This window comes from Dipodomys spectabilis, unplaced genomic scaffold (assembly GCF_019054845.1).
Source record: "Dipodomys spectabilis isolate Male_0828 unplaced genomic scaffold, ASM1905484v1 ptg000002l, whole genome shotgun sequence".
NCBI classification, from domain to species: domain Eukaryota; kingdom Metazoa; phylum Chordata; class Mammalia; order Rodentia; family Heteromyidae; genus Dipodomys; species Dipodomys spectabilis.
Window position 1 is genome coordinate 48203913 of NW_024870679.1, and position 23762 is coordinate 48227674.

Sequence of the window (23762 nt, forward strand, 5' to 3'; positions counted from 1 at the left end):
CATGAGAATAGAGAAAAATGACCATTGAAGGCATGTGCAAGCACACTTACCCCAGAGACATTCTTTTTTTTTTTTTTTTTTTGGGTCCGGTCGTGGGGCCTGAACTCTGGGCCTGGGCGCTGTCCCTCAGCTCTTCAGCTCAAGGTTAGCGCTCTACCACTTGAGCCACAGGGCCACTTCCTCCTTTTTCTGCTTATGTGGTGCTGAGGAATTGAACCCAGGGCCTCATGCATGCAAGGCAAGCACTCTACCACTAAGCCACCTTCCCAGCCTCCAGAGACATTCTTATACATGTGCATTAGCATTATGTAGCATTATGTAGAAGAATACCCACAGGAAAAGTATTTATAATAAATGAAAATTTGAACTTATCTAAAAGTCCACTACTAATAAAATGGATATAAGATAAAGGTGTAGCTCAATGGCAGAGTACATATATACTTAGTGTGTATGAGGCCCCTAGGTCCAATTTCTAACATATAAAAAAATTGGAAAAATTATACAGTTAGTAGTTCTCAGAGCATAGTCTGGGTCCTAGAAACCTTTCAACACTAAACATTATTTTTCCTTTGTATACTCATCTTTTCCAAGTAGAACTTTCCAGAGACTATGTACGTTAATCTAACACCACTAAAAATTTCCTTGTGTTTCTTCCTCCTTTGTCTCTGTCTTTTTCTCTCTTTCACTGTTCTTCTCTTAAGAACATAAGTTCTATCTTAGCAAAAGCCTAAGTGTATAATACACATCATTAAGTATAGGCACTATGTACAGAAGATTTTTAGTACTTGTTATCTTATTGATCTTATGGTTGAAATATACTCAATGAGCAATAATTCTCCATTATCTACTTCCAGCCCCTGTCATCCTAGATTTTGCTTGTATGCATTCTATTTTAGATACTTCATATAAGCAGAATCATGTAGTAGTCTTTTTTTGTGCTGGTACTGGAGCTTCAGAGCTTTTCACTGTTGCTTAGCTTTTTGCTCAAGGTTGGTACTCTACAACTCTACCTCCACTTCTGATTTTTTTCTGACTAACTGGAGAAAAAGATTTTCTCTGGGCTGGCTTTGAACAGATCTTCTGAAATCAGCCTCCTCAGTTTCCTGAGTAGCTAGGATTATAGGGCAGAGACACTGGTTCCTGGCTAGTATTGTCCTTTTGTAGCTGCCTTATTTCATTTAGCAAAATGTCTTCTGGGTTCACTCATAGTGTTACAAATGGCATGAATTTATCAGTCTCTTGTCTTTCTTTTAAATTCAGAATTCTGTTGTATGCATATACCAACTTATTTGTTTATCTGTTCATGAACATTTGGCTGTTTCCATGGAATATGTGCTTACAGATTCATTTTTACTAAGTTCTAATTTCTACTATGATGATATGGACAGATATAATTCACAAAAGCTCTTTTTTAATTTTTTAAAAAAAATTTTTTGTCCGTTGTGGGGCTTGAACTCTGGGCCTGGACACACTGTCCCTCAGCTCTTCACCTCAATGTGAGCACTCTACCACCTGAGCCACCACGACTCTTCTGGTTTTCTGGTGGTTTATTGGAGATAAAGAGTCTCATGGACTTTGCTGTTCAGGCTGAACCGCAATCCTCAAGTCTCAGCCTCCTGAGTAGCTAGGATTACAGGTGTGAGCCACCAGTGCTAGCTTAACAAATAAAAGCTCTTTGAAGGCTTTAAGTATATAAAAGTTCCCTAAGATCAAAGGGATTGAGAACCACTCATTTATAATTACAATCACTTCCTTGTCCTTCTCATCTTCCAAGACACTTGCTTAGAAAGAAACTCAACCCTGTTAAACTCAACTTTCAACCTATTTCACACTTTAGCCAGAACAACTGAACAAATTAAATGATCTCACTTTAAACTAGTTATTGTAAACCCCAAGACTGTTCCATATTTCTCCATAATAGACCATGAAATAGATGCTGAGTAGTAGTAAATTATTCACTTTGGAGTTTTTGTGGTCACACAACAAGGTGTATGCCACACTGGATGCCATCTCAGTTGGCATCCAGTACATCTTTGTAAAATAAAAGTGGAAACAGGTAATAAAAGAACATAATAGGACATTACTCACAAATTCTAGTGATTGGAAAACAGTTTTGCTTCTGTTTCCTTTAAGGCTATACATAAAAGTCCATAATACCAATTGGCACAAAGAAGTTGCCCTCTCTGGCCTGAAAGACATGAACAAAAGAAACCAACCAATTACATAGACTGAATAGTTCCTAAAAATCAGGTTTTTCAGGTCTCATGTGAGCAGCATGGGGATTAGGCTTCATGCTAATTTAAAAGCTACCTAATAAATAGATTTTCTTCAAGTATCCTGAGGGACTCAATGATTTGGAAGTTCTTATTGGGTACCCTTGATTTGCCTTGTTACATTCTAATTTAATTATCCTAGTTGAGAAAAAAATGCTATCAAGAGATCACAGATCTATTTCTGGTTTTCCTTCCTTAATGATCTGACCTTGAGTTTGTCATTTAAATACAATCTTTCTTTAGTTTTCCAAATGTCAATAATAAAATAATTTAATGGCTATCTTCAGAGAAAGACAAAAGATAGGAATAATGACTAACACATTTGATGATACTAATATTGACAGAATTATACTTTTCATCAAAAATATTTTGAGGCTGAGCATAGTGATTCATACTCATAGTCCCAGCTATTCAGGTGACAGAAATTGAGGGATGTTCAGTTCAAGATTAGCCTGGGAAAAGTTAGCAAGACTCCATCTCAAGCAGTAAGCCTAGTGTGGAAGCACACACTGTCATCTCAGCTATGTAGGAGACGCTAAGTAGGAGGATATTTATTGGTCTAAAGTTGGCCACACACAAAAAGTAAGATCCTATTTGAAAAATAAAGCAAAAAGGGCTGAAGATATGTGACTTAACTGATCCAGCACCTGCCAACAAGGACAAGGCCTAAAATTCAAATCCTAGTATCACCAAAAAAACCATGTATTTTTTTAAGAAAGTTCTTAAAATTCTCTGTGATAATTTTGCAGAGGCTGCCATTTCTCACCTTCTTTGATAAATGAGGAAAGTAAGCCTCAGAGAAGTGACGGTGGCAGAACTGGGCATGATTTTAAGATTTGGAGTTTTCACAACACACATTGTCATGTTACCTAAGAAGCAATCTGATTGGTGGGAGTCCAAGGAATAGAATTTATGTGTTAATTAGTTTGACCACATTAGTTGAAAATCTGATGAATTCTAAGCATTTAGTTTGCCAAACAAACTAGAGCAGGCACAATCCTGGTGGCAGAATTTTGCATATCAATCACTGTTTACTCTATGTTGGAAGGTACAAGGTAAGCCTGAATATCTTCATCAGGAATGAACAGGACACTCAAGAGAGGATGAGGTCATGACAAAAAGACATACTGGCCAATTTCAAGGGGCTTCCATTGACTAAATGTGAGACAGTTTCAGTATCAAAACAAATTATAGTAAAAAAAATTTAATACAGAACCCAGATTAACACATATATACAAAATGAGAAATTAGGAAATAATTGATTCAAATAAGATCCACCAATAGATTATAAAACTAAAGGGTGAAAGTTTAATAAGGATTAGAACATCTATTATCTCAAAGTATTTCTCATAATTAACTACAAGAAGAAACGTAATTATGTGGTGAAAAATCTTGGCAGACACAGCCTGATTCAAAGAATTAACGGTACTCTTTGAAGTAATGAGACAGAGAGGAATCTTGTATCTCTAAACAAAATGCTTTAATAGCCTTAATCTGACTATAGCCTTAATCTAATCATGGGTTAACATCAAATAATCCCAGACTGAGAGCCAATCTATAGAATAATTTGTAGAATATATATTTATAAACATATATTAAAAAGATGAATAACTGATCCAGATGAATGGAAACTAAAGGGACATTATAATTAAATACAATTTATGATCCAGGATTTTGTTTTCCTAAAGACATTACAATATTGGGTCCAACTGGCAAACTATAAAGCTTAAAGATTATTATTAATATGAATTATTGTTAACATTAATTTTCTGGTTTAAATAGCTAAGGTCTACTTATTCTTTGATATTAAATAAGGTCTACTACTTTAATATTAAATTTCTGATTATAAAATCAGCATTATGCCAACGTAAGTGAATGCCTTTTTAAGAAAACACATACTATCAGCAGTGAAGAATATGTGTGTAAGTTGTCAAATGGTTCAGAGAAAATGTATTATGCATTGAGAGAATAGTAGTGTAAATGGATGCCATGTTAATATTTGGTGACTCCTACTAGAAGGCATAGGGGAATTCTTTGTATTACTGTTGCAACTTTTCTGATTAGGTGAAATGTATCACATGTTTTGAAACAGAGTTAGCAGTATTGCTAAATGCATTTATTATACACTGGGTTAAAAGAATCCAGAGGAGAAATGACTGTCTGCAAGGGAAGGGGAAGGGACAAGGTAGAAAGACAAGTGAGGCTATCAAGCCATATCTGAAATGGCTTTTAACCCATCTCTGAAGAATGAATGACTTCGTAATAAGAAGGCATGGGTAAAGGAGGTGGGGATAAGAGTGCCTTAGACAGAGGGGACCCCATGGACAGAGGACAGTGGTGAGAGTAGGTTTATATGAAGACCTGTGGGGTAGTTCTGTGTGGCTTAAGTCCATTAGAAGAAGCAGATACAGTTTAGAAGAGACACTGTGGTCAGCTTGAGAACAGTTCACATAGCATTTAAAGCATCTTCTAACTTTAGTACTGGATTCTGTTGCAGCACAAAAGATATAATTGGACTCCCCTCCTTGTCAAATTTCTTTTGATCTATGCAAATAGGTGTGCATTATCCAATTTTCATTCTCTTGATCCTGATAATGGCTAATAATGTCACTAAAGATAGATATAAACTATTAAGACCATGAATAGAGGGAGCATAGTTTATATACAGGTCTTCTCCAAAGATGAATTCATATTGCTGAAAAGGAACTTAGTTTTACTGAAGACCTGCTATGAAAGAGGCATCAATTGGTCACTGGTGGCTCATGGTTCATGCCTGTAATTGTAGCCACTCAGGAGGCTGAGATCTGAGGATCACGGTTCAAAGCCAGCCTGGGCAGGAAAGTCCGTGAGACTCTTATCTCCAATAAACCACCAGAAAACTGGAAGTGGACTGTGGCTCAAGCGGTAGAGCATTGGCCTTCAGCTGAAATGCTGAGGGACAGCACCCAGGCTCAGAGTTCAAACCCTAAGACTACCCCCCCACCCCGCAATCCCTCCCTTCACCAAAAAAAAAAAAAAAAAAAAAAAAAGGGAAAGAAAGAGGCATCGTACTATGTGCAAGGGAAGAATGAAAAATCCTCATTGGTTACTAACATGTACTGGGCTACATCAGAAGAGTATACACTGGCAGTTAAAAAAATGAACTTTTAAGTCTGCTTATGAAGGATATGTAGTATCTCTCTTAAACTTGAGTAACTTGGCCAAGGTTACCTAAGAGGCAAGGCTAGAATTTGAATCAAAGATGTCTTTGCTCTTTTCTATCATTCCATATTTTTAGTCAAATAATAAGTAGTGAGAATATATTACATAGTCAGTTATACCATATAAACCAGGAGTAGAGTAGCAAAGAAAGTTTCTACTGAGCTGAAATTGACATGAGAAAGAATCAAGCATACATGGATCTAGGGCAGAGGAAAACCCAGATGTGAAGGCCTAAAGGAAACAGTGAATTCGGTTTGTATAAGAAACAAAAAGAAAGGGAGATGGTATCAGAGTGAATAAAGAAAATGATTGTATAAGATAATAAAATAACGTTAAAAAAAAGCAACAAAGGGAGGGAATGAGGAAAGAAGAAAAGAAGAGGTGAAAGAAGGTAGGAAGGAGAAAAAGCAAGACTGGCTCTTATTAGAGATACAATAAATCATGTGTTCTAAACCACATGAAGCTGTAAGAATGGAAATAATTCTTCATGAAAAAGTTAAATCAGCCAAATCAACAAATGAGCCAACTTGGGGATCTGAAACATTTCTTTTTATGCATATACAGAGGTGTTTCTTCTTCCCAGCATGGAAGAAGTCCTAGATACTGGGACTTGGTTCCAAGGTGAACCAAGTGCAAAGGGTGTCACTGAGGACCCAGCCACAGCCTGTGAGGGTTGGCTGATTTGGGGAGTGCTATCATGAAATGGTGACAACTCACTAAGTCAGGCAGTTCGTGGTTCAGAAATGATCAAGGACAACTATCAGGACTGGCAGAAAAGTGAAAAATTTGGGGATGAGGAAATGTTACCAAACGTGTTCCCCAAACTGGGCATGCCTATTATCCCATCTACTTAGGAATCTGAGATCTGAGGATTGAAGTTTAAGGCAATTGCAGCCTATCATCTGGCTTTTGGATGTCACCTCCTAAGTAAGATAGGCAAACAAATTTTTGGCTCCCTGGAACCCAATTTTAATTCAGAAGCAGCTATCAAAAGTGGACTGTGGACCCCTTGCATCCCTTAAGATTGAAAGGGACCAAAGTAGTTTAGAGGAGAAATGAAGTGGATAAACAGAGGAGGAGACTGGGAAATTAAATAAATAGATACTAAAAGAATCAGACTTAAATAGAACCAGGAGGTAAAGACTAAAAAACCTTAGTTCAACCCTCAGGACATGTGAACACACACACACACACACACACACACACACACACACACACACACACACACACACACACCACATAATCTGCCAAGTTTCCTTCATCTTTTTGTTATAAATGAGTGTTTATCTTTTGTTTTTCTCTTCTAGTCAGTTATTATTGACATTCAAAAACTTTCTTTTTTTTTTTTTTTTTTTTTTGGGTCCGGTTGTGGGGCCTGAACTCTGGGCCTGGGCGCTGTCCCTCAGCTCTTCAGCTCAAAGCTAGCGCTCTACCACTTGAGCCACAGCGCCACTTCCGGCTTTTTTCTTTTTGCTTATGTAGTGCTGAGGAATCGAACCCAGGGCCTCAGGTATGCAAGGCAAGCGCTCTACCACTGAGCCAACTTCCCAGCCCTCAAAAACTTTCATTTTATTACTGTACTAGTTCCTCAAAAATCATCTAGGAAACTGAGAATAAAATTCAGCAACAGAACTTACATTACTGGTTTCCAATAATATTTTTTTAAGAAACATCTATACTTATTTTAAATAGGGGATTTTACAAGTCAGTATGCATTGATGTTGGCACATGATAAATGTTACACTGAAAGCTTGCCAGCAAAATCTACAAGCTTTATATATTCCCAATAAGACAGCAAGTATAGTCAAATTTATGAACTGCCTAAGTCACATCTATTTCCAGGAATGTGAAAGATATGAGTTGTTTTAATGCACATAAACTTGCTACTGGAATTAGTGAAGACAGGAGCTGGTAATAGGCAGAGATGAAAGGCAGCAATAGGTATCTGGAAGAGAGGCATGGGACAAGATTTTGCTGTTCATAAAGATTACTGGCTCAGATAAGGCCCACTGGGAAAATCTATGATTATCTTCCTGTTTCAAAGTTTTAACAATAATAACGTATGCAAAATCTCCTTTGCCTTATTTACAGGTTCCAGAGATTAGGATATTGATATTTTTGGGTACCATTCTACCAAGTACACATGGTAAGATTTCTAAAAGTACTGACCTATTGTCAGTTTTTCTATATGTCATCTGTTATCTCCTTAGCTTTCTGAAATTGTCTTTCAGCCCCACTAGTCCAGTGAAGTTGCTCTTACTAAGAACACATTGAAAGGAAAACCATCTCTGTTTTCCATTAATACACAGGCTGCACAGGAGTTGCTCTATCCTCCTTCTAAAATATCTCAGTTTTCAATTCATTTTCACCAGGCCTTCTCAGGGTGTGTGTGTGTGTGTGTGTGTGTGTGTGTGTGTGTGTGTGTGTGTGTGTGTGTGTGTGTGTGTGTGTGTGTGTGTGTGTGTGTGTGTGTGTGTGTGTGTGTGTGTGTGTGTGTGTGTGTGTGTGTGTGTGTGTGTGTGTGTGTGTGTGTGTGTGTGTGTGTGTGTGTTGGCAGGCTTTAATTCTCAGCTTCTGGCTCAGCTCTGATCCTTTTTTACCCTGTTCTATAGGTTTTCATGTCTACATACTCTCCATATACTGAGAAAAATGATACCTCTATGTTTTGAGTTCCCTGTGAATTTTATACTCATTTATTTGACTAACTATTCATCATCCCTAGAAATCTAAAAGTTATTTAGAAAATAGTATAGCCAAAAGATACTCTTTTGGTTGTCCATTAGGTAGACAGAATTAGAATTAAATTCTTTCTTTCATAATATAGTACCATATATTTCTCCATATTACTATTTCTATTTATGTATCATAAGCACACAATAGAGAGAAGAGTTGGAGAGATGAGTGAATAAAAATCAGTTACCACAAATGATTAATCACAAGGCCAAAGCTGGAATGAGGAAAGAGACTGTATGTAGTGGGTAGTGGTGGTGGAATGTGTGTGTGTGTGCGTGTGCGTGTGTATATGTATGTATGAGACAGAGAGAGACAGAGACAGACAGAGACAGACAGACAGAGACAGAGATAGGGGAGAGATACTATGAAACGAGGAAATAGCATATTAAGGCCCAAACTAGAGAACTATGAAAGGTGAAAAGGAAAAATAGATAAGGAGCTGTTTTCATCAGTGATCAAAGAATTTGCTATTAAGTACTGTGCCTTAAACTCTCCTGGCAGGGCTAGCAAGCACTTTATTAGGACACAAGAGAAGCATCTTGACCACCTATGAAACCAGCCTTCCTACTTATGGTTTATTGGAAAAAGCAGCTGAGTGGAGGGCAGGAGGTGGTCCAAGTACATATGTGTATGTGTTCAGAGACTGAGAGGTAATGAATGTTGGGTCTGGATAAGGGTTGAGTATCCTATGCCATTCTTAACTCTGACCATCTCATTTTCAAAAATTAAAAAACAAACAGAACACTAGTTAAATAGTGTTTAATCTATTAAAATCAAGAGTAGATTTGAGGTATCTTTCTTTGGTATAAATCCTGGGGCTTGAAGTCAGGGTCTGAATGCTATCCTTGAGTTTTTTTGCTGAAAGCTAACACTCTACCACTTGAGCCAACTGCTCCACTTCTGGCATTTTGGTGGTTAATTGGAGATAAGAGTCTCATGGACTTTCCTGTCCAAGCTACCTTCGAACTGTGAACCTCAGATCTCAGCCTCCTGATCAGCTAGGATTAGAGGTATGAGCCATTGGTACTTGGTGATATCTCTCATTTTTGTAATTAAGTAAATGTCTTTGGGTGAGGATAAACAAAAATGGAATCAGAAAATATAGTATGGTATATCTCACTCAACAAATATTACTGAATTACCTCCATGTGCCATGTTCTGGGAATATAAAGATGAAGCTATTAAGTCAGTACTATTTAACACGGATTCATGCAGACATGGAAGAAAGATGAATTTTAGTTCCTCATTAATGCTATACTGAAAGCCTAGCATTATTTTCTGTGCTTCAGAGGTAGTTTATAAAATATAGTAGATATAAAATAATCTTTGAGACCTCAAATGTTGGCTTCTTTAACAAATCCCTACCCCCAGCACAGCTGTTTCTCACTGAATACTGCAACAGCTGGCAAACTGATGCTTTTACCTTTAGCCTCTTATGACTTCTATCCTTTAGTTAACAGGATGGTTTTGAACACAAAACCCTCTTCAGTAAAAGCATTCAAAAGCCCTCAGAGCTCACAGAGTGAAAAGTAGCTCCTTCAAGTGTTCTCTAAATGAAGCTGTGTACTTTCTATGCTTTCCTCTCTAGCCTTACCACTCTATTTCCCTACAATCTAGTCACTTAAACATTATTTGAAGGGTTGTCAACTATACTTTTTGTGTGTGCTGGTTCTGGGACTTGAACTCAGGTCCTGAGGGCTGTCCCTGAGTTTTTTGATCAAGGCTAGCACTCTACTTGAGCCACAGCTCCACTTCTAGCTTTCTGGTACTTAACTGAGCCTGGGCTGGCTCTGAACCACGATCCTCAGCTCTCAGCCTCTTGAGTGGCTAGGATTATAGTGTGAGCCATTGTTACCCAGCCTCAACTATACTTTTAATTTAAAAATAAACAAAAACTCTGTCTTCACTCATCTGCTTTCACTGCTGGCTATCGTTCTGTCTCCATGATCATTTTAACTATTCCTTAATCTAGAACCCTGACCTCCAACCTCCAATCACTCATCAAAGTTGAGTCCTCTGTATGTTGCTACGTTTTTGCGGGGGAGGGAAGGGTTGGTCATGGGGCCTGAACTCTGGGCCTGGGCGCTGTCCCTCAGCTCTTCAGCTCAAGGCTAGCACTCTAGCACTTGAGCCACAGCACCACTTCTAGATTTTTCTGCTTATGTGGTGCTGAGGAATTGAACTCAGGGCCTCATGCATGCAAGGCAAGCACTCTATCACTGAACCACCTTCCCAGCTCCTGTATGTTGCTACTTTAGCAATTAAAATTCTCTATTTGTCTTGTCACAGAATTGTGAGTTCCAAAGGCAGCTAACTGAGCCAATGACTAGGCTTGTTGTAACCTGATAGCTAGAACTTGTTTATACATGTTGTAGCCTAGGATTTATTATTTTAGTTGTACTGTTCTTGTCTCTAGTTTTCCCTCTGTAGTCTAGGATTAAAATTTTATCAACTATCTTTCTGTTCCCGATTCTAAAATGTATTTTATCATCATGTCCTGTATAGTTTTATAATAACAAAAAAGAGAAAAATCCTTAAAAGTATAAACATTACTTCTCATAGAAAAAAGGAAGAGACTTTTGGAAAGTCTTGTTTGTATATTTAGCTCAACAGGTGCACTCAAAGGCAGAACTTCCACTGGCTTTCATATTTGAATTAGCAGGTATAAAGACAGACAGAGACAATAACACTATATGAAGTCATAGGAGTCTGTTGTATAATCCAGAATAGCAATATACTAATTTTAAGTAAAAATATAAGCACGTCATGGCATAGACAGGTTCTCTACCTGTTAAAAATATATGCAAAGCTAGCTAAACTACAATCTGAAAGTGACTTCTCCAGCATCAAATCAGAGCAATGCTTTTTATTTATTTGTTTTTGTTGGATTGGATCTTGAACTAAAGGACTACACTCTAGCTTTTTTTACTCAAGGCTAGCATTCTGTCACTTTGTGTATGTGATGGGGGGGGGGGGGGGAAGGATCCTGGGGCTTGAACTCAGGGTCTGGGCATTGACTCTGTGAGCTTTTCTGCTCAAGGCTAGCACGGTACCACTTTGAATTACAGCACCACTTCTGGGTTTCTGGTGGTTTGTAAGAGATAAGAGTCTCATAGACTTTCTTGCCTGGGCTGGTTTTGGACCTCAATTTTCAGATTTCAGCCTCCTCAGTAGCTAGGATTATAAACTTGAACCACCAATGCTCAGCTACTTTGCTTTTTAGATTAAAAAATAAAACATGTGTCTTTCAGTTTTAAGTCACTCAAAATGATCTAAAAAAGAAATAAGAAACAAAAGTTTCTGGCCCTTTTCTAAGTAAGAATGCTGGATTAGCTGGAAGGTTGGTAGTTCCTATCCATCATTTTGGGAGGTCAAAGAACTTCAACTAGTTTAGTGAAAGAGAACAGGAGAGGCCGTGAACAGCAGGCATGCAAGATTCTCTTTAGAGAGTAGAGCTGTGTGGCAAGTGAGCTGGTCTCTTTGGAATTAAGCAGGAGATTTGTCAGGAGTTGTTTGCTACCTATTACCAACATTAGTATTTCCATGTTACTAAAGAGATGGGAGGCCCTTCAAAGAACTAGTACAGCTTCACTCTTTGTCTTGTAGAATGATATTCTCAAAAGACAAAACAAGCATGTGCTCCCATTGGGGTTAGAACTCAGTGCAATGTTATACCATACCATTTCTTTGTATTTCCTGTCAGGGATTTGGAAGTCCACAACCAGGTTTTCAAATAAAGTTTGGAAGTGGTGAAGCCAGTGGAGAATGGAACATGGGCAATACCACTCAATTCTTGGCCTAACAACAGCTACCACTACTGGAAGATCTCCATGATTTCTCCCTTTAGACTTAGATATGAACACAGATAAATCACTTAAATCCTAAGCTCCAGTTTTCTGTAAATAAAACATATCTGAAAATAATTATAATTAGTTTCAAGTGACCAAGAAAATAAGTGGAAACAATGTATATAAAGGAATAGTAATGAATTTATTACTTTTCCCTATTTACCATAAGAAAGGAACATTTGAAACTTACTTTGAATTTTTAAACATTTGCACAAGGTGGGAAGGATGGAGGGGATAGTATAATCAGAAAGAGAACAGAATCACATACAAAGAACATCTTGTTTTGTGAAATGAATTGTGTAACTGCATTCTTTCCACATTGTATCACTTGCTTCTCAGCCAGGAAATGGAGAGTGAGACCACTGAAGTGCTATCATGGAAAGATCCACTGGGGGACCTTCTGAGGTAGAACGATGGGCAGGGGAGCTTACTAGAGGGAAGGATGAAATGATAAATGCTGGAATGATGGTGTATGACCTGTTTGGAAATGCCACATGAAAGGACTTTTTCTGCCTTTTGAGCCTGGTCCTACTGGCCATCTTCCATTATAAGCCTAAGGTCTCTGGAGAGACACAGAAGAGAAGTGAACACACTCCTCTGAAAGCAGCAGCCACACAGTGAGTAATGCTTTTTATCAGCCCATGTGTGCAATCAGAAATACTGGACAGACTCTCAGATCTGGCTCTTCAGAGCTGCCTAACTGCTCTATATAATCTAGTAAAACAACAGAATTTTCTAGGCAAGCTGGGCACTAGTGGCTCCAGCTATGCATGAGGCTGAGATCTGAGAACAGAAGTACAAAGCAAGTTCTCCAATTAACTAGTAAAATGCAAGAAGTGGAGCTGTGGCCCAAGTGGTAGTACACCACCCTTAAGAGAAAAAATCTAAAGTGCCTAGGCCCTGAGTTAAAGCCTCAGTATTGGTGTATGTACATTCTCTCTCTCTCTCTCTCTCTCACACACACACACATACACACACACTTCTCTAGGTAAGAAGAAAATCAGAATATTTCTGAATAAAGTCTGCAGTACCAGAGCATGTCTTATAAATAAACAAAATTGATTCCATCCCCAGTTTCAAGGCTCACTGCTTCCCAGAACCATTACCTCACACACATGCAGAGGGATGACAATACTGATAGAAGGTATAGGTTTCATGCAGCACATGGGTGGAATGGCACTTTTCTGAGCCCAAAGCATGTCCCCTCCACATCCTGCCCAAAAATCTATCTCAAGCATCACTACCCTAATTTAAGCCACCCTTATAGAAACTATCTAGTAGATTATTGGGAGGCAGAGTGGTAGAGTGCCTGCCTAACAAGTGTGAGGCTCTAAGTTCAAAACCCAGTCCCTCCTCAAAAAGAAACTAAATTTTTTCCTTCCTTCCTTCCTTCCTTCTTTCCTTCCTTCCTTCCTTCCTTCCTCCCTTCTTTCCTTCCTTTCTTTCTTTCTTCCTTCCTTCCTTCCCTCTCTCTCTCATTCTTCCTTTCTTTTTTTCTCCTTTTCTTCCTCCCTCCTTCTCTTTGGGTCCTAGGGATTCAACCCTGGGCCTTCTCTCTACCACTGAGTTATAACTCCAGCTCTTGAAATGACCTTAATTTATTGATTTAAATATTTTTATCACCTCACTAGATCAGAGTGGTATGAAGGCATGAATACTGCTCATCTTTTTTTTTTTTTCGGTTAGTCGTGGGGCTTGAACTCTGGGCTTGGGTGCTATCCCTCAGCTCTTCAGCTCAACGCAAGCGCTCTACTGCTTGAGCCATAGCACCACTTCTGGTTTTCTAGTGGTTTATTGGGGATAAGAGTCTCACGGAGTTTCCTGCCCTTGCTGGCTTTGAACCTCGATCCTCAGATCTCAGCCTCCTGAGTAGCTAGGATTACAGGTGTAAGCCACTGGCGCCCGGCTTGCTCATCTTTATCACTGCTATAACTTCAGCTTGCCTTCCAATTAGGTGCTCAATAAATATTTGTCTAGTGAACAAATGAATGCTCTAGAAGTATAGACAAAAGGCTCTGAGACAAGGAAGGGTTAGTTTCCATTCACTCAAATTCACCAGTATCTTTTAGATTTCGAAAGATGGGATTATTGTTATTTTCACTGCTAAGAGAAGTCAAATCTACTTTGGATGATCTCCACTAATGTTACAATAAAAATATCGTATATGATTCATTTAGTCTGTGGCACACTGCTGAAGTATTTAATATATACTCTCTAAATGGTAGTGGTTACTTTTATAATAGTCTTAAAACAATGATAATAAAGCATATTTAATAATGGCATAGCATAATATGTATTACATAGTAATGATAAATATAACATTTTAACTATAGCAACAACAGTACTAGGATACAAATTGTTTTAATATTTGCTATTTGTCAGATGTAAGCATTTTGCCCATGTGATATCATTTATTTCTCACAATAACTTTATGAAGTGGGTGTCCTTTTTCAAATGTAAAGTGAACAATTTAGAGAGGTATACTCTTTAAAGCTACAGAGCTAATAAAAGACAGAGCTGGAGCTCAAACCCATGACTGCCTTATTTCAAAGTCTGTGCTTTTTCTCTCCTTCTATAGTCCTTCTCAACTACTCTCACATCATGGTGTTACTCCAGCCCATTACATAGCCCTAATACCTGAGGAATATATTTGCCTTTAGAATTACATTGTTCAAACTGCAATATGTTGGAGCAAAAGACACATATCAGGCAAGAAGGTAGTTGCCTGAGATACTTAGATTTTTTTTTACCTTATCCAAAATTCTATGCCTGGCTTTTTTGATGCTTAATTCTGTACTGCTAATGATTATTTTCTGGAAGACTCTGGTTTATATGTAAGTTGTTGGCCCTCACTTCTCCTTGTCTATTAGTGAAGCATGCTGGTGAAGATCGGCTATAGGTATTCTCTTTCATCATCTAGGTCCTAGTTCCAAGGGCTGAGGGTTGATTTTTACCTTTGGTACCAGGCGGTTGCAGGTTGTCTCCAGTCAAAGAACACCAGCCCACAGGAAATATGTCTCGAGAGTCAAAGCGGCACCAGTAGTCAAAGGCTCCTCGCCATCCATCAAAAGTGACAAGCACCTCTGAGCCCCGGACATCCCCAATAGTGGCAGGGCAAATGAAATGTGGGTTCTTCCTGTCCACTGCTTCTAGCTTCATTCCCATTTTGAAGAAGTTGTGGGAAGGTGATGGAGGCTCCTAAATGAGAAACAGAAATATACAGCTCTAGACACAAAGATAGATGCTTTGTAAGCCAGCACATTTGCTTTGTAAGCCAGCACATTTCTGTGTTGTTTGGATGAGTAAAAATAAACTGTTTTTATCTTCCCACTTTTTCTTTTTTCTTCTTCTTTTTTTTTGTTGGTTGTGGGGCCTGAACTCTGGGCCTGGGCACTGATCCTCAGCTCTTCAGCTCAAGTCTAGCGCTCTACCATTTGAGCCACAGTGCCACTTCCAGCTTTTTCTGCTTATGTGGTGCTGAATTGAACCCAGGGCCTCATGCATGCAAGGCAAGCACTCTACCACTGAGCCACCTTCCCAGCCCACCTGTTTTTATCTTTCCAAATAGTCTCTTTAAAAATTTTTTTCTTCAGTCTTTCTGGATTTTATGGACAACATCAATGAATGAAGGCTTTCTAATTTTTTCCATGTTTTTTCCCTTAATATTTCCACCTTTTTTCTTTTTTTGGTTAGTCATGGCGCTTAAACTGAGGATCTGGGTGCTGTCTCTGAGCTTTTATATTCAAGGCTAGTACTCTACCAGTTTAAGCCACAGTTCTGCTTCCAGTTTTCTGGTGATTAATTGAAGGTAAGAGTCTCATGGATTTTCTTGCCTGAGCTGGCTTTGAATCGTGATTCTCAGATCTCAGCCTCCTAAGTAGTTAAGGTGTGTGGTTTAGGTTATATACACAGCTACTTGCTAATTTTCATTTAATGTTTTGAAGTTTCTAGGCTTTTTATTTCTTGATGCTTAATTTTTTTAATCTGCCATATAAGAATATTGTGTATTACCTCTTTTCAGTTCTTTAGTCATTTTCAAATTTTTAACTTACACTCTCCAGCTGCTATTTCTTGTCAGTTTTTTTTTTCTCCTTTGGTACCAGTCCTGGGGCTTGAACCTAGGGCCTGAGGGCTGTCCCTGAGCTGTTTTGTTCAACATTAGCACTCTCCTAGTTGACCCACAACTCTACCATGGTTTCTATTGTCTGAAAGTCCTTGAAGTTTGTCAGGTCAGATTTGTTTTGAAAGTTTTTGAGGGCTTTCAATTCCGGACTAAGAGCTCATTTTAATGGCATTCACTTTCAGTATTTCTGTGATATCAAATCTCTAGAGAGATTTTGAGCTTACTTCTGTCTAGCACCAGAAATACTTCCATATAACTTTGGAGTTTTTGGACCATACAAGGAATAGATGCAAACCCCAGACTTTAAGGAGAAGACTCTTTAATTAGAGATGACTTCATTCCTACACTTTCCCAGAGTCCAGTGAAGACTTCATCATCAATCATATTTTTTGCACAGGCAAACATTTGAGGGCTCTGATTTGATTTTTTTCTCCCTAAAGTTCCTTTCCTGTTTTATATGTCAAAGTAAAAAAGACAAGATTCTTGGAAAGTTAAGATTGATTAAGTCCCTTAATGCAACAATAGTTTATTTATTTATTTATTTATTTTTGGGTCGGTCATGGGGCCTTGAACTCTGGGCCTGGGCGCTGTCCCTCAGCTCCTCAGCTCAAGGCTAGCGCTCTACCACTTGAGCCACAGCGCCACTTCCAGCTTTTTTCTTTTTGCTTATGTGGTGTTGAGGAATCGAACCCAGAGCCTCATGCATGCTAGGCAAGCGCTCTACCACTGAGCCACCTTCCCAGCCCCAATGCAACAGTAAGTTTAATACAAGCACTTAACACTTTTTTTCTTCCAATTTTTTGGTATGAAGATTCTTACTTTCTGGTATGTACATCAAAGTACTGAAAAATTTATTTGTTGGATTTCCCTCACTCCTGGCATTCTGAGGTATTTTATAATTAAAGTACTTTCAAGTTGCCTAGTACATTTTACTTTAGAAGACAGAATGCTCTTAGGATTTAGACAGCAGAAAAAAATCTAAGCTAGTCTCCTTTACAGTAACTGTCACTCCATCAGAGTTCCTCTTGAGAAACAAGAACAAATAATACAGGTTTTAGATTTCTGTGGCCACTTACTAGCCATGTGATTATGAGTAAGTTCCTTACTCAAAAGTATGCTTTTTTTTTGTTGTGGTTGGTCATGGGACTTGAACTCAGGGCCTGGGCATTGTTCCTGAGCTCTTTTTGCTCAAGGCTAGCACTCTACCACTTTTGAACCACAGCTCTACTTCCAGTTTTCTGGTGGTTAACTGGAAATAAGAATCTAAGACACTTTCCAACTGGGGGTTGGCTTTGAACCGTGATCCTCAGATCTCAGCCTCTTGACTAGCTAGGATTACAAGCGTGAGCCACTAGTGTCCAGTAAAAGTATGCTTCTTTAATTATTAAATGGATCTAATAATTCTTAGTTAGAATTTGGGTATTACATGAATATATATATATTATATATATATAAGTCCAAACATATTGTAGGCACTCAAAAAATAGTCTCCTCCTTTATTTATAAAAGACTCTGAGAATTGTTCTTTTAGATTTGTATTACATTCTTTTTTGGGGGGGTCACTGTTGGGGAAGTCTGGCACTGAGGTTTTAATAAAGGGCCTATACTTGCTAGGTAGATACTACTTATTCAAGCCATGCCTTTAAGTCTTTTTCCTTTGGTTATTTTTGAGATATAATCTAGTTTTTTACCTAGGCTTACCTGGACTTCACCATTTCTCGCAGTAGCTGGAATGACAGGCACACTCCACTATCACCAGTATTTGTTGGTTGACATGGGATCTAATAAATTTTGCTGAAGCTGCTAATGAACCCTGATTCTCCTGATTTCAGCTTATTGAATACTAGGATTACTGGTGTAAACTACCATATCCAGATAGATTTGTATTATATTTTATAGTTCTACTAATAAACATATTAATTTTTTTCTTTTGACATTACTAGAAGTTTAAACTCAGGGCGTCTCGCTCTATTTTCCACTATTTTTTGGGATAAGGTCTTGCTTCCTGCCTGGATACATACTTGAATCATGATCTACCAACTATAAGCTTTCTGACACCACTAAGATCATCACAGATATGAACCACCGTATTCAGCTTCCATACCTGGAAAAGGAATCTCATAGACTTTTCTGCCAGTCTAGACTAATATCACTATCCCCCCCTACCCCACCCCCAATCTCAGCCTTTTAGTAGTCAGTATTACAGGTAAGAGCCACCATAGTACCCCATTAAATACATTTTAATTTCTTAATAACCTTAAAAGGTAGTGATAAGGTCTAAAAGTATCTTGTAATTCATTTATCATATTTTTGACAGCTATGTCCTGCAAGGCAGGACTATTAATACATTTCTACAAGAATAATGGCTTCTTCATAGGTACTGAAACGTTTTTCAAACTAGTTTCTGTGAAGGTACTTAGGCCATAAAAATAATGGAGACACAAGCAGCTCAGTAATTGAGAAGTAGCAAGTATTTGACCTTAAGCAGCTTAGCTTGAAGGACAGCATACCTTGTGGAAAATCCTGATGGGCGCCATCTCTGCACCATTTAATGTCTTCAAAAGGAACATAGGCCAAGAAGAGGCATTCAGCCGAAATCCTGCAGCAAACATAAGGAAGAACAGATAAAAAATGTTCTAAAAGGCATGGAGCAATAAAGTTCTTCCTTTTGGAATCCAGATTATTGCCACAATTTATGCTATGATATTAATAGAATACAGACTGTTAGAAAGTATTTAAAAGTTGGGCTGAGAAGGTGGCTCAGTGGTAGAGCGCTTGCCTTGCATACCTGAGGCCCTGGGTTCGATTCCTCAGCACCACATAAGCAAAAAGAAAAAAGCCGGAAGTGGCGCTGTGGCTCAAGTGGTAGAGTGCTAGCCTTAAGCTGAAGAGCTGAGGGACAGCGCCCAGGCCCAGAGTTCAGGCCCCACGACCGGACCCAAAAAAAAAAAAAAAGTATTTAAAAATTAAATAGAAGAATGTTTTATTAGACAGATGAAGAAAAGGAGGAACATTGCAAGAAATGTAACTGGTCCAGGCTATTGCTACAAAATAGGTAGTGCAAGAGGGTCTCTGAACCAAGTTCCTGACTCTAAGAAAAACAGCACAGAATATATATCATAATGTCTGGAATGTTTCCTTGAAAAATCCAGAGAATTGATTAAGATAGGATAAGCAAATACTTAAGAAATGTAGCCAAAACAGTGTAAAAGAGGAGGAGGTCAGCCAGGTCCCGGTGATGGCTCATGCCTGTAATCCTAGCTATTCAGGAGGCTGAGATCTGAGGATCGTGGTTCAAAGCCAGCCCGGGCAGGAAAATCCATGAGACTCTTATTTCCAATAAACCACTAGAAAACCAGAAGTGGCGCTGTGGCTCAAGCGGTAGAGCACTCGCTTTGAGCTGAAGAGCGCAGGGACAATGCCCAAGCCCGGAGTTCAAGCCCCACAACCGACCAAAAAAAAGGGGTGAGGGGAGAAGGGTGTATGAGTCTTAAGAAACCATACAAGTCAACTGAGAAGCTCAATGCACAATTGAATAACTGGTCTAGCTCAATATAAACTCACTCACAAATTTTCTCTCTTTCATTCTCTTACAAGGACACATATGTATACACGTATCAAGTATAAAATGCTTTTTTATATTTCTTATTTACTTAAACTAAGGATCAGGAAACAGTGTAACTGGAGGTCATCCTACTCAAATTTCTTCATTTTCCAAAAGATTAAGGAGATAACTAGGGAGATAAATTGTTCATTGTCCATCAAGTAAAAGTCAATAAAAATGTACCATTTAGTTAACGGATTGTTAAAATTAAGATCACTGTTGTACTTAGGTTTTCAAATTTGAATTCCAGGTGCTCCAGGTGATAGAAGTCTCATAGACTTTCCTGCCTGTGCTGGCTTTGAACTATGAACTTCAGGTCTAAGCCTCCTGAGTAGCTAGGATTACAGGCATGAGCCACTGGCACCCAACAAGGGTAAGAATACTAGGATTTGAACTCAGGGACCTGTGCTCATTAGGCTGGACTGATCAGTTGTCACTCTTCTAGCCATACCTCCAGCCTAGTATTTTCTAGTTATTTTGCAAAGTCTCACAGACTTTTCTGCCTGGGTGGGCTTCAAACTGTGATCCTCTGAGTCTCAGCTGGTACCCAGCTCAATTCCATTTGAAAGCAAAACTTTACTGAGGGTCTTCTATCTTATCTGCACTTTGAGAAGTTGTCATCCTCTTAGCACTGGATATTTTTATAATAGTGTCATCATAACAGCCAAAATGTATGAATGATTGCCATGTACTAAATACTCCATATGCCATTTTTTAATCCTGGAAATAATACAATGAGGCAGACAGAATTATTTACTCCCAGTATAAAGAAGATGGAAAGTTCACAAGGAAGTAGATTATGTAAAGTCATGCTAGTAAGTATGGGGGACAGGTTTCAATATGTGATGGTTTTACCCTAGACCTCAAGGTTCTTTACTAGCTAGCTTCTTCAAAAGCAGGGCAAGGCCTGAATATTACCAATTAAATACTCAAGTGTCCTACTCTTTAACTTCAAGGTGAGGAGGAATCCTTTCCTATCAAGTATAACTGTAGTTTATCTCAACATTCTTGATGAGTCACAGATAGTAAATACAGTGTGTATACCACTGATTTTTGAAGTAAATTAAGTGGCAAGATTGCCTTGCATTTTCTCTCTCAGGGTAAATGTGCTTACAAAAAAGGAAGAAGGGTGTGGTTGACTGTTAAGGAAAGGAAGAGGGCAAGAGAAGATTGGATATCATAAGCTGCTGTACAGATGGAAATCTTATGCAGATTTTTCATTCTATTTTAGATGGGCTTGTTTTGGGGATCACATGAAGAAGAAGGGGTAGGCAGGGGAAACTAGGCTTTCCCTTAACAGGACATATAATTTTTAGAACCTCAGTGATAGCTAGTGAGAGCCTGGGCCTAGTGACTCACCCAGTGGAGGCTGCAGCATACCACCATTCTTCTCACAGTTTCCAATAGGCTGAATCTCAGCTGAGTCAACCAGCCGCCAGAAGTCATTCTTGTTGTCACTGCCATCAAGTCGCAGGCGGAGGCGAGCACCTGTTAGTCCAACTACTGTGGCAATACAGGTGGATGTGGTGTTTCTGGGGTCCTGTGCTTCCAGTTTCATGCTGATTTTGAACTCGTTGCTTGGAGGTGTATATGACTGAGGAGAACAAGAGATTCGGCAGACTAAGAGTAAGCTGAATTTTCAGTAAGGATAGAACCTAAAAACATATGCTTTAAACTCAAATTGGCCACAGTTGGGTAAGGGACTACCAGTCTGAATTATTCCTTAACATGTAGGAAAAATTTTATACAAAATTACTTTCCTCAGAAGCATCAAATATTGACTCATACCAGTAAAAATAAATCCAAACAAAAATAAGTGTTTCATAGTCCAGCTATTTAGTGCTTCCTTATCCCACCTTCTCCAACACTCTACCCTTATCATACGGTAATTCCATTAAGTTACCATACCTCAATGTCTTCCATGGAACATTCATTATAGTAGTCTGTATTATATATCACACAAATTATTAGGAGTTTATTTTTTCTTATTTTGACTAAGATTACAAACAAATTCATATAATCAACAAATAATACACTATACACTTTTGTTAAGTCTTGACTTTTTATATACTTATGACAACATATACCCTATATGTACACAACTATCAAAGTATCACCAGTTAGGATCATGAACATCATTCATCACTTTCAAATTCTCACATGCTCCTTTATAATTGCTTTTTCTGGCATCTCTGAGAAATTCCATGCTCAGAATTGACTTTCTATCATGATAAATTGATTTACATCTTCTAGTCTTAGGTAGAATTATAAAGGATGTATTCTTTTTGTTTAGTTTCTTTTAGTCAGCATAACTATTCTGATATTCACCAGTATTATTGATTGTATCTCTAATCTGAAAGTCTGAAACTCAAAATGTTCCAAGTCTCTCCCATGGTATAACCCCTATTTTCGCTATATTTGATGTTGGTATAATTTGTGGAGGGGAAGGAAAAAAACAAATTGTTTAAATAGGGATACAGGTTAACCCATTGCAACAATGAGATGTACAAGATACTATGTGGAAAAACGAACTTTACAACTTTGGCCAAGGGGAAAGGGGGAGCGGAGGGCAGAGTGGGGGGGGGGGATATAGGAAGGGATGGGAAGGGGAAACAAAGGAGGAGGCAACAATGCTTGATAAGAAATGTACTCATAGGGCTGGGAATGTGGCTTAGTGGTAGAGTGCTTGCCTTGCATGCACGAGACCCTGGGTTCGATTCCTCAGCACCACATAAACAGAAAAAGCTGGAAGTAGTCCTGTGGCTCAAGTGGTAGAGTACTATCCTTGAGCTGAAGAGCTGAGGGACAGTGCCCAGGCCCAGAGTTCAAGCCATACGACCAGAAAAAAAAAAAAAAAAAGAAACGTACTCATCACCTTGCCCATGTAATTGTAACCCCCCTCTGTATGGTATTTTCACAATGAAAAAAAAAATATCTGTCCAAAAAAAAAAAAAAAGCTTCAAATCTGAAATTTTTTGAGAAACTGATATGATGCCATAAGTGGAAAATTGCATAGTTTGAAATGATGAGTTGCACTCAAAACATAGGTACTCTAAAAATATTAGATAAAATTGCTTTCATTTTATAAGGTATTATAAGGTATACATGAAACAATAATGAATTTTGCATTTAGACTTGGCTCATACCCTAAGACATTTCATTATATAAATGCAAGTGTTCAAAATCCAAAAAATAAATCCTTAAACACTCTAGTCCTCAAATATTCAAATAGTGGATATTCAACTTACACTTCTTTTTTATTATTGCTGAATAGTATACATATTGATGGTCATTTTCGTTGTTTCTAGATTTTGGATATTATAAATAAAGCTGCTAAGAACATTCAGGTCTTTATAATACACAGTTTTCCATTGACATTTGTAAAAGATTAATTCAAATACCAAAATCTGTGGATGCTCAAATCCATTATATAAAATGGTGTGGCATTTGCATTTAAACTACGCATATCTTCCCCTCTTATTTTCTTTTTTTAATGAGTTTTTTATTGTGAAAATACTGTACAGAGGGGTTACAATCACATGAGCAAGGAAATGAGTACATTTCTTATCAAGCATTGTTGCCTTCTCCTTTGATTTTCCTCTACCATCCCTTCCCTCCCATCTCCACAACTACATTCCGCCCCCCCCTCCCGCAAATTGTAAAGTTCGTTTTTCAACATAGTGTCTTGTACATCTCATTGTTGCAATGTGTCAACTTGTATCCCTATTTAAATAATTTGTTTTTTCCCTTCCCCTCCACAAATTATACCAACATCAAATACAGTGAAAACAGGGGTTATACCATGGGGGAGGGACATACAAAGCAACAAAAAAATCACATGGTACCTTATAAATACGTTTGAAACAATAGCAAGCAAGAAAAAACCACTTGTGTCCTTATCTTGGGGTTCATTTCGCTTAACATTATCTTATCTGACCTTTTCTACTTGTCTCAGATATATACTAGTTATTGCAAATAAG

The 23762-nt window shown here is 38.3% G+C and overlaps 1 protein-coding gene across 10 annotated transcripts in view; it reads right to left on the bottom strand.

Moving 5' to 3' along the window:
- Positions 1–23762, bottom strand: part of Scmh1 (Scm polycomb group protein homolog 1) — a 118288-nt gene that overhangs the window by 36251 nt on the left and 58275 nt on the right. For 9 of the 10 annotated variants that reach the window (XM_042682198.1, XM_042682206.1, XM_042682241.1 and 6 more), the window contains 3 exons: positions 21142–21376; positions 18689–18777; positions 15010–15253 (listed from right to left, as the gene is read on the bottom strand). In XM_042682198.1, coding sequence (XP_042538132.1) covers positions 15010–15253; positions 18689–18777; positions 21142–21376 — 568 coding nt within the window. Of the gene's footprint in view, positions 1–15009; positions 15254–18688; positions 18778–21137; positions 21377–23762 lie in introns of those variants that run through there. The other variant, XM_042682267.1, reaches the window with a different exon arrangement.